The sequence below is a fragment of the Thermobia domestica genome, chromosome 5 (genome assembly GCF_964235325.1).
Source record: "Thermobia domestica chromosome 5, izTheDome1.hap1.1, whole genome shotgun sequence".
Lineage (NCBI taxonomy): Eukaryota > Metazoa > Arthropoda > Insecta > Zygentoma > Lepismatidae > Thermobia > Thermobia domestica.
Window position 1 is genome coordinate 129,832,741 of NC_137458.1, and position 12,073 is coordinate 129,844,813.

The 12,073-nt window shown below is 36.1% G+C and overlaps 1 protein-coding gene across 1 annotated transcript; it reads left to right on the top strand.

Annotated features, from left to right (window-relative positions):
- Positions 1–3,569: 3,569 nt before the first annotated feature.
- LOC145686125 (uncharacterized) lies at positions 3,570–6,504 on the top strand. The gene has a single exon (XM_081759099.1). The coding sequence runs from the start codon at positions 3,767–3,769 to the stop codon at positions 6,263–6,265; it is 2,499 nt and encodes an 832-aa protein (XP_081615225.1). The 5' UTR covers positions 3,570–3,766; the 3' UTR covers positions 6,266–6,504.
- The last annotated feature ends 5,569 nt before the right edge of the window (positions 6,505–12,073 follow it).

Genomic DNA, 12,073 nt, shown 5'->3' on the forward strand with positions numbered 1-12,073 from the left:
TTCCAATTGTTTTTGCTTAACGTTCCTTCCGGGTTATTTCCTGGTTCATTGACAATTTCTTTCATGACGTTGAAAAGTGCAGACATAGATTAACCATAGGTGAGGTCAAGGGCGACCATGTTGTGGTTTCCGGGGGGGGGGCAAGTAAAGCGACATTTCAAATATAGTTTCAAATTTTGCTGTAGGCCTAACTAATGTAAAAATTCTATTGTGTTTTCGATATTTCCTCTTAGGGGGGCGAGCGCCCCACCTTGCCCCCCTGATGGTCGCCCTTGGGTGAGGTGATGACAGGAATGCGGACAGGGAAACAATCTGTTGTTTTAATGATTAAGAAATTAGTTATGTAAGAATAGGACGACAAACAATAGGAAAACTTTCTTCTCTGTAAACTAAATGAACTGAGAGAAAAATAATTGAAATGTAATTTCAACATTAATCAAACGATGATGCCTTGCATTGATAGAATTTAAAATGAAATGTCCCAATGTTCGAAATAAAGTAACTTATAATTAGGACTCGGAAGTTGAAGACCTAAAAATTGCCTTAAAAGGACCTATAAAAAGTCCTAAAATATCTATAAAAAAAGTCCTAAAAACTGGAAAAATGACGTAAAAATAAGACCCAATTTAATTAGAATTACATACTTAATGAATATAATGCTCAAGAAATACAATCTTCTGGTAGGTTAACGGTCTATCCTAGGGGCGTCATTTCAGACTTGGCTTGAGGGGTCAAAAGCACCATCGACATAAGACTTTCACTTTTTTACTAGTATATTAGTAGACATCGATTAAAGTAGGTGTATTCTTCAAACTCTTGGGGGCAATTGCCGCCTCCTGCTCCCCAAAATGACGCCCCTGGTCTATCCTCCTTCCACAAACTGAAGTATAAACTAAAAAAAGAAAACTTCCTTATCTTTACACCCCCTTTGCTAGAGGACATTCTTATGCCTTCTTATCTGTCTTGTGATTGTTGCAGATCTGGTCACATCAGTCCAGTCGTAGAAGAACGTCTTCTCTCTCTCTCTCTCTCTCTCTTTTTTTTTTTAACTAAAGAAAAGATGTTTATTGGTGGAGGTGATTTGAGTTAATGGCCAGTAAATTTATTGTTGAAAGATGAAGTGCAAAAAAAGACATTAAAACCTATGAAAAGCTTTCAAAAAGACCAATAAATTTTAAAAAACCGCCGAAAAAGTCAAAAAATGACAAATAAAACCCACCATTTTCTGGCCTCCAATGACCCAAAATGAACATATATATTATGTTAAGCACCCGTAAAAAAGACGATTTTTTCCTCAACTTCTGTGCCCTATTCATTATGTGTGCAAATACATATCAATTTCATATATCTTCACAATATGGAGGTCCTCGCCTATCCCTCCATCGTACCAAACTGAAACAATAAAATTTGATGCACTGAGATTAGATACAGAAATGTGCATTCCATACTTTATTTAGTCTCTTGAAACGTATATTTAACTTATAAGACACAGAGAAGACTTTTAATTTACTGAGTGTTTGTTCCTTGGTAGCCATCAATCGGTTAATTCTGCCAATGGAAATGATTACGATGACTGAAAAATCAATCAAGAGTTTTCATCCCAAAATGACACTAGTGATATTTTAGTGCTATTGTACAGTGTTTTTAACGTTTTCTTCAAAGCAATGTTGAATGAAATAGAGCATTGTATCAAATGTTGAATGTAATCACAAAATTGAAGTACACGGCGGTTATAAGCTCTTTTCCCGGTAGGAAAATTTTTGAAATTTGAATGTATGACGGTGTTTCAAACTCCACACTAAACTGTGAGTTCACGTCTAATATAACCATGGTGTTGAAAAGGGACACTAGATTCCAATCCAATCTAAGCAAGCAACTCAAAATTGTATACAAATCAAATTGCATTATACAAGTTTAATTTTTAGTGTGACGTAATTTTTGATACAACGTATTAGGTTTTCGTAACCAATTTCAGATTACGACAACCTTTTATTACATCCTTTTCACCAGTGACCCCCATAAGTAACTTCCGGTTTGTCATAAGCTTTTGATTATTAGCTATTGTTTATCGCTTCCAGTTCTACTCGTATATGCTTATAGTTTTCGTTTTGAATTATATTTTCACATGCACTTTTTAAATAATGTTCATTTCTATTTAATTTTTTTCATTAGAAGAGATAGTGAAAAAGAGCCTGCAAAATGAAGACAGCATTTCAGTAGTAGGTAGAATGATTAGGTGTATACACGGTTTGCAGATGATAGATATGGTGCTTAATGAGGAATCTGAAGAGAAAATCAATAAAATGTTAGAAAACTTGAAGAGGGGCTGTGAAGAATATGGGATGAAAATAAACGGAAGAAAGACAAAAGCAATGATGATTGGAATGAAGCGGTCGGTGTCAAATATAAGATAGAACAGACGACTAGTTTTCGATACCTGGGTAATATTATTTGTGATAATATGAAGTGTGAGCGTGATGTAAAAGCAAGGATAGGAAGGCGAAAGAAGCTTTTAGGAGGAAGATGATAATATTTAGTAGGACCTTCAGTGAAGAGTTAAGAAAAAGATTCATAAAATGCATCGTGTGGAGGGTTGTTATGTATGGCTCAGAAATATGGACATTATGCAAAAATGACGAAAAACGATTGGAAGCTTTCGAAATGTGGGTGTGGAGAAGAATGGAGAGAATTAGCTGGGGTCGAGCGGAAAACGGATGAAAATGTCTTAGAAATGGTGGAGAAAAAAATAATTTTAGATGTTATTAGAAGAGGAAGAGAAACTGGTTGGGACATTAGCTAAGAAGGTATTGTATCATGAGGAACTTACTGGAGGGTTGGTGGCAGGAAAGAGAGGGAGGGGGCGAAGGAGACTACAATTAATGGACGATATCAAAACAGAAAAATCGCACGTGAAAACGAAAATTTTAGGGGAAGACCGTGAAGGATGGAAGCTTCTCAGTTGCGGTAAGTGACTTACCAATAATTGCAGAATTCATAAGAATACCTATCCCGGCTTGATAATGATCATTTCTTTTTTCATTCCAATTGTATTTGTTAAACGATCCGTTAATAATTTTATTTAATTTCCCATATTTGACGATAAGTATCGATATTAAAACACATATTATATTATCAAACTAAGACATTCAATATACTTTTTAAAACAGATATTTTCCTGTAGTAGATCCATATCCTGTATATTTATCTTTTTCACCTTCCTTCGCGACCCCATGTATTCCTCTCGTTACCCCCAAGGGGACCGACCTCCAGTTGAGAAACTCTACAATATATGATGGTTATTGTTATCATGCATTATAAGGATTTACAGCATTACTTGTCTTCAGTCGGCTCCATAAGCATGGATCTACTTAAAGCAGACACTGCCCTCCTTATAACTTGAGGTTATGGATGAATGCTACATCCTGTGATACCTGAAAAGTATACAAGATATAACCTAGCGCGTGATCAAATTTATTTTGCAAGATTATTTAGTTATACGACTACGTATTATACACATATAGAATACATATTACGATTATGCATGAACAATAATACAACTTTGTTGCCGCGCAACAATGAAAAGCGGAATAATATAATTTTTATAGCGACGACTTGATATTAAGAGACAATTTAGGGAATGAGTGAGTGTTTTTAAACTCAACTATTGGGATACATATAGAACTTCCATTACGATTATTGTGTACATATATATCTATTAGAGACCAGAATTGAATTTTACTGCTCCTCTTTGTTTGAAGACGAAGGAATGGAAGACAACAAACTGAAAAAGGCAAAATCATCAACGAGTTTTTCTCGATTGAAAAGTATTTATGGTCCTGAAACACCTAGCAAACTTAAACGAGTGCCATCAAAGAACAAACTGAAGAAAACTTCCAGTAAAACCGAGATCAAAAAAAGTGAGAATTTTAGTTCCTATTACATTGAACTTTGCAATCGGTATAGTTTATCACCATTAATAAGTGTAAAATCATTTTTATCACAAAAAGTTCTAAATTTTAATGGAGACACAATAAAAGTGGTCGAATGGAAACCTATTCTGCAGGCGTTAAAAACAGATACTACTCTGGTTTGTATAGTGTTGAAAAGTAGGCTACCATACAGGAAAGTTATAGAGGAATTAAATTCAGAACGCAAGGCTGCCGCGGCCAAAAGACCAGCTATAGTCTCAAGATTTGTTTTCAAGCAGTTAATGGAATCTCTTCAGAATTGTCTTATTGTAAACAATGCTTTAACGACAGTTGAACTGTGTGGCCTACCTGTTCAAAATGCTTACATGGAGATTTTCGCTGAAGGGGTTTCGAAATCAACATCACTACAAAGTTTGTCCTTGGCCGGTTGTCAAATTGGGGATGAGTCCTGTCGTACTTTGTGTCTATATATAAGGTATTGTCCTAATGTTAAACGTTTAGATTTTTCTGACTGTAATCTTTCAGAGCGAGGTGCACTGGCAATTGTTGACTTGATTAAGTATCAAAATATATATAGATCAGGGGAAAAATGGAAGGAGTCTCTAAGATATAACATACCTGACTTGGATACGATCTCAGGAGTAAAAAGAATAACGCTTAATGATAATACTAAACTCGCCGACAAAGGAATTGCTCATTTATGTGAAGTTCTTCGTGATGATTTGTTTATACGTGCAATTGACATGCAGAACTGTGGCATAACTAATGAAGGCGCTCGTAGCGTACTCAACATATTATCTCAAAATCGTGTTTTGTTCATCGTTGATGTGCGTAATAATCCTTTTGTTCAAATTAACTTAATAAAACAAATTTCGTCTCAACTTTCAGTTAACACTCGAGGTCAGACTTGTGAATTTCAATGGTTAAATGTTTCACGGCCTCTCATACTCAGAGCACCATCTCCATTGACTGCTAAAAAATCTATGTCCCAACCATCTATTGCTGTTAGTCAACAAAAGGAAATGCACAAGTCAAGAATGGCATTCACAGCTGGCGTCCCATCTAAGGACAAATTAAGTATCGTTACGCGTAGCAGCTCGGTTTCGAATAATAGAACAAAATCAACTGGACCTCCCATGGTACGCAGAGTTCCGTCAGCCAGTGGTAGAGTTCAACTGGGCCTCCGATCTTCCATGCCATCCCTCAATGACAAGAAACAAGAATTTGCTTCATCTTCTACGATATCTACTGTCACGACTTCTTCTGTTAAAACACCAAACCCTTGTGCCGGAGCTCCAAACAACGATACTAATACTAATAACAGAGTATCTATAAGCATTCCAAGAATTTCTCGTATTCCAGTACGGACATCACGTTCGTCTCTAACTTCAAGTAGGCCATCTTCTATGTGTTCGTCTACTACTACATCACACCATAGAAATTCTTCTCTGTCTCCTCCAAACACTGCAACGCGGGTGAAAACTCCGCCCGAAACCACTACAGCAGCAGATCCAGCAGGTCATAATCCAAGGATTTTAAAAGAAGATTCCATAACTTCTCTCTCTTCTAACTTCACTGCTGACTACGAGAACGATATTTCAGTATTAAAAAAGCAAATGGAAGAAATGGCAAGGCAATTGAAGGAAGAAAGAATGATGTCGGACCACATCCGAAAGAAAGAGAGAGCATTAATGGAGTCAAATATGCTTCTACAAGAAGAGGTAAGAAGAATTAAAGAAGGATTTCAGTTAAGCTTAAAGTCAGATTCAGAGCATCCTAAATCTGAGGCGGACACAACTTCATCAGGTGAAAAATTCACAAAATCACCACCAAATCATCTTTCTGGAACAACAACTGCAAATGTAGCTCAAACGAAGATTGAAAATTCTAATCAGAGTAATTCCGATAGCGAAAGCTCAAGTGCTACAATCACCTTCGAAGAAAACTCAAAACCAACTTACAAAAATGGCTCAAATGACGTTAAAATACCTGAGATTACCTTAAGTAGAGACAGTGTAGATGCTGTGAAAAACGTGCTCCATGATCCACGCTTGCTCCATCTACTGGAAAATATTATAAACCGCAACGAAGCAGGAGAGAACCACGTGAAAACGTCACCAAATAAAGAATGGTCTCAAGAGAAGAAAAGGGCCACCAATCACTTTATGAAATTATGTGACGGAGACCACAACCACTTTGAACACAAAGATGGCTATTCTTCTCCCAAGTCTGCGGAATCTTCCGACAGTGATTCTTTTTACGGCTTGAAGCCAAAAAGCAGGAGAAACAAGCACCGGACACCTCAAGATATATTTGGACTACTGGTACAAGATTAGTAATTTTTTTTTTCTTTTTAACGAAAGTAACTGTGAATGCAAGGGATATTATGTAATAAATGAAATCAAGAAGGTGCTTGTTATGAAATAAGAAAGGTGCTTATAAGGCATTTGCTACATATAAATATAGTCGTCAAGGATTGTGTTTATATTAGTAAACCGTTGATTATTTTGAGTAATTTTATACTTCCTGTGAAATGAATGTGGATTCAAATAAAGCTTTCAATTTTAAACTGTTATCTATGACGGACATCAGACTTAGCATAAGACTGATTTCATTATGGATTGTTTTCTTTATAATTAAAAAAAAATCAATAATATTAATTTTCCTTAAGAAACAAAGACTAAGTAATTATATATTTAAATATCAGAGTATTATTATTATTATTATTATTTTAGTTTTAGTACATGTCGTCTTGTATTTTTGTAGGAGCCTCGTCTCATCTCGTCTCCATTCTCGAAAAAAATTATGGTATCGTTTCCAAATTTGATTTTGTCTTGTCTTCAAATTTGCTCGTCTCTTGTTTGTAAATTTATGTAGAAAATTTATGCAGTGATTTTTTTTTTAAAAAAATCTTTATTTCATTTAGAAGTTAATAGAATCCTTCCGCGTCACTCAAAGTCCATGAAAGAGGTGATATAGCAATATTTAAACCATTTTTATTATTGGAATATAATGTGTAATGACTTTTGTATCTTTAAACGTTGATAAATGCGCTTCAATGTGTTCGACCAATCTCTTTATAAATCTATAAATTTTTATATATGAATCATTTAACAATAAAACAGAGTCTCGAGAAATTTCTCATCTACCTTCGAATCTCGTCATGAAAACGAGTTGAAACTTGTAATGTTTATCGTCTGAAATTTGAAAACATGCTTCCTCTTTCGTAAACAAACACTATCTACACCTAAAATATTCCAAGATTTAGGTCGAGCAAATTGAAAACAACAACATGTATTCCCCCCCCCCCAATGGGTGTAAAATCGAAAACAACACCAAATCCTTTTGAGAGGTGATCCCTTACACCAAATAAGTAAAAAAAGTATAGATCAGCGTTTCCCAACCGGTGTGCCGTGAATGGGCCGCTGGTGTGCCGCGAGGAAATCGAAACAAATTATTAATTCTATAGCAATCTAATTGCAAGACAAAAGAAAATGTATATTTGTATTTCACATTACTTTTTTTTGAAGGGGATAAAAAGGGGATAAAAATAGAGTAAAGGACTTAATTGGGATAGAAGTGGATAACATACAAGATATAGAAAAAGGAATATTAGACAAGTGGCAAAAAGATTGGAATAATTCAGAAAAGGCAAGAAGAACATATAGCTTAATCCCAAACATAAGGGAAAGACTTAAATGGCACCACTTTGATCCATCTGCTGGCCTTGTCCACTTTCTCACGGGACATGGCCCCTATGGCCAATACCTTCAAAGATTTGGACTAAAAGAAGACGGAAACTGTGATTGTGGCGAATTTGGCACACCGGAACATTACATATTGTGGTGCCCTCTACTTGAGGATCGAATAAACGACAGGAATATCATAAGAACAAGAAGAATGGAAGATGTTATCTCCGATGAAAGAGACTTCCAAGTAGTAAATAAAATAACTACTGATTTTTCCCAACGGAGTAAAAAACAATATGAGGAAAGGAATTTAGCAAATAGGAACCAATAAGGAATCAACAGATTTGAAAGAAAAAGAAACGGAGTGTGTGAATTGTGTGTTTGTGTCTTTCTTTTCGGACCGGAGGTCATCTCCTGGAACGCTGGCATTCCGCGTGCCCCGGAAGGAAACGCGTGAGTGAATGTGGGCTCGACACATCCCCGGCACAAACCGGAATGGAACTCCGGATGCGTCGGGCCGGAGTGAATTTTGAGTTTCGGTGGCGGGACGTCGTGTTCTTCAATATACAAATACTAGCAGCGTTCACCCCGCTTCGCTGCGGTCACCCCGGAACGCAATAAACTTTGTTACTTAGATAATTTTTACTTTTTCGCTTTCAAGTGATATGATAAAAACCATAGAAGATTGCACTAATGTTAACATTATATCGCCTGTCATTTATGTTAACCCGCCCCGCTTCGCTGCGGTCACCCCAACCCGCCCCGCTTCGCTGCGGTCATCCCGGAACGCAATAAACTTTGTTACTTAGATAATTTTTACTTTTTCGCTTTCAAGTGATTTATAGCGCCTGTCAGTTATGTTAACCCGCCGAGTCACAGGGTCATGCGGGTTGCATATAAATACGTTTATTTTTATACCTATGATGAACTAATAACAAAGGATTTGTACGTATGGACACCTGAATGGTCAATTATCTCAAGACACTGGTAATTGAAAATTAAAGTGATATGATAAAAACCATCTAGGATCCACATCCTAACAACCCCCCAAAAATGAAAGAAATCGGTTCAGCCGTATTAGCGTGATGAGCGGACAAAGGATTTTTTGTACGTATTGACACCTGATTGGTCAATTATCTCAAGACACTGGTAATTGAAAATTAAAGTGATATGATAAAAACCATCTAGGGTCCAAATCCTAACAACCCCCCAAAAATGAAAGAAATCGGTTCAGCCGTATTAGCGTGATGAGCGGACAAAGGATTTTGTGCGTTCTCTTTTATATATATAGATATAAGATATCATGGAACTATATAACAATACGAATCGATACGAAAAATAACGTGACCGTGACTAAGCTGCGTAGGCGCCATTTCCGTTTCCGGTGCAACGGCGGTGGGACACCACTGACCAGGGCCCACACTAAGTGCTCTGAGTGGGTCCTGGGCCCCAAGCCGTTGCTTGAGGGATCGAGGACGTACAAAACAACAGAGGAACATAAATTAGAAACAAAATCATCAAACATAAGATAAACAAGGCATTAGAGAAGAATACACGACACGGGAACGTAGTGAGTGAAATGAGTGTAGTGAAATAGTGTTAAGTTGTGTTTCTCACACAGGAGTGAGATAGTGTGCTAGTGTCCAAACTACAAAAATTCAGTGTGGATAGGGCTAAATAGTGCTAAGCGATGTGGGTGATTAGTGTTATAATTGGAGAATGTGGTGAATTCTCGCACAGGAGAGAGTCAAATTACACATACAGGTGAAACCAAAACAAATCATACAGGGAAAAACTTGAACAAAACGGAAAAAAGAAGAGGAAATAGTACGGGAAAGGCTAAGTATAGATAACAAGCAATGAATGATGAAAATGATAGGACTGACGTCAAGTTCAACTCGAGTCAGAATCTAGATTAGCTAGATTATATAAAGGAAGATTACTCATTATCTATATATATAAAAGAGAACGCACAAAATCCTTTGTCCGCTCATCACGCTAATACGGCTGAACCGATTTCTTTCATTTTTGGGGGGTTGTTAGGATTTGGACCCTAGATGGTTTTTATCATATCACTTTAATTTTCAATTACCAGTGTCTTGAGATAATTGACCAATCAGGTGTCAATACGTACAAAAAATCCTTTGTCCGCTCATCACGCTAATACGGCTGAACCGATTTCTTTCATTTTTGGGGGGTTGTTAGGATGTGGACCCTAGATGATTTTTATCATATCACTTTAATTTTCAATTACCAGTGTCTTGAGATAATTGATCATTCAGGTGTCCATACGTAGAAATCCTTTGTTATTAGTTCATCATAGGTATAAAAATAAACGTATTTATATGCAACCCGCATGACCCTGTGACTCGGCGGGTTAACATAACTAACAGGCGCTATAAATCACTTGAAAGCGAAAAAGTAAAAATTATCTAAGTAACAAAGTTTATTGCGTTCCGGGGTGACCGCAGCGAAGCGGGGTGAACGCTGCTAGTTAGATAATAATTAGTAATTAGGATCGTTTTTTTTCTTTTTTTTCTGTTTTTTTTTTCTTTTCAAATTTTATTGTTTGTTTTGTTTTGTTTGTTCTCTTGTTTTCTTGTTCAAAGTTGTGATTTGTTAAATCCAACCTTGTCCTTGTCCTTGTCCTTGTCCTTGTCCTTGTCCCCGTTCCTCAAATAAATATGAATGATGAAATAAAGGTTGAAGAATAATATTGCAATGATGATAGCCCGTTTCGGTTCAAATCTTCAGGTGCCGAAACCGAAGAGGCGCGTCTGAGCAATGAAAAAAAAAAAAAAAAAAAAAAAAAAAAATTCACATTACTGTGAACCTCTACTATGGATCTACAACTTTAAGTTTCATACCGTGTTACTTTTCTGTACATTTTTAACGTTGAAAAAAGTATTTGTTATCATTGTTATGACCAGCGGCGTATTTAGGGGGGGCTTCCGGGCTTAAGCCCCCCCCCCGAAATCTTACTTACTATAGTAAAGTATATGAAATATCTTGCAGAATTTTCACATTTTCAGGCAAAGCCCCCCCCCCGAAAGAGGAAAAGCCCCTCCCGAAACAAAATCGTAAATACGCCACTGGTTATGACTATTATTGCTTCTTTATTGCTGCAGACTATTTCGTAACTTGAAATTTTAAAATATCATTCAATCCTTTCGACAAAGCAAACATGCATACAAATTATCTACATTTGTGTTTTAAAACTAAAAGAGATTTGTTTGATGTTTGTTCATTCGTTATTAAGTGATCTTTCTTCTTAGTGAAAGGTTGGATACAGTTTTCGAAAAAGAAAGCTTAGTTTTAAAAAACCTGAGTCCAATTTTTCATTGCAATTGTTTTCTATTTTTAAATTAGAATGAAAAATAAGCATAGTGATTTACCATGATGGAAAACCAGTGATCGAGCTTTCTTCTCAGTGAGAAGATCAGTAATCACAAAAAAATACCACGGTATTTTATATTTACAAATAATAATATCTATGAGTGTGCCGCAAGTTGAAAAAGGTTGGGAAACGCTGGTATAGACCAATCTGCATATCTCCTTTTAGCGCTATGACCAATCGAAAATTCGTCGGAGAATTGCGAAAACAGCCGCAACTTGAAAAAAAAAAAGAGAGAGAGAGAGAGAGAGAATATTCATTTTGAAAGGAACATGCCTTATCTTTAGTCGTAGATTTCATTAATATACAATTGGATGAGTGCATGGGCGACCCAAAGATATTAGGAAATTCCTTCGGAAATTATGCCAGAAGAAAAGGCAAAATGTAAAAGGCCCTTCATCAATTACAGTTTATATGAGACCTAAGTGTTGACTGGAGAAACTTCAGCATACACAGGAAATGATAGAGTCACAGAGCCACACTCCTGCTGTATTCACTTTCAGACTTTTCTAGATATTCATTTTACAGAGAATGAATCCCTCCGTATTAGAAAAAAAAAAAAGTAGAATGAGAAACTAATTTCCACTCCCACCAGGATCAAGTCTTGGCTGCTTAGTTGGTAGCTAGACATTTTATCGAGTACGCCACTGTGTCACTTTATTCTACCAAAACTATGTACAATGAGGAAAAATAAGCAATAATCAAGTAAAAATTCTATCGAGTCAACATCATAGTACACTGTTCAATTCCACCACACTTTGCAAAAAAAGAAAAAAAAGAAAAAGAAAAAAGAAAAAACTCACAATCAACAATTTTATTATTGTTGATGACCTTTTTGCAAAGTGTTGTTTAATTTATATTTGCGTACCTGTAGCTATCTGCAAGATGTTTTTTTTTTTTTTTTTTTATCTGCATACCTATTATTTTATTTCAATAATTCGAAAAGCATGTCAGGTCAAGGTATATGTTATTTTTGATATGTGTTACATATGTGTAGATAATATATGTTCATAGATCTGGGTCCTGCTACAGATGTCCACTTTTGAAGAAAGAACTACTTT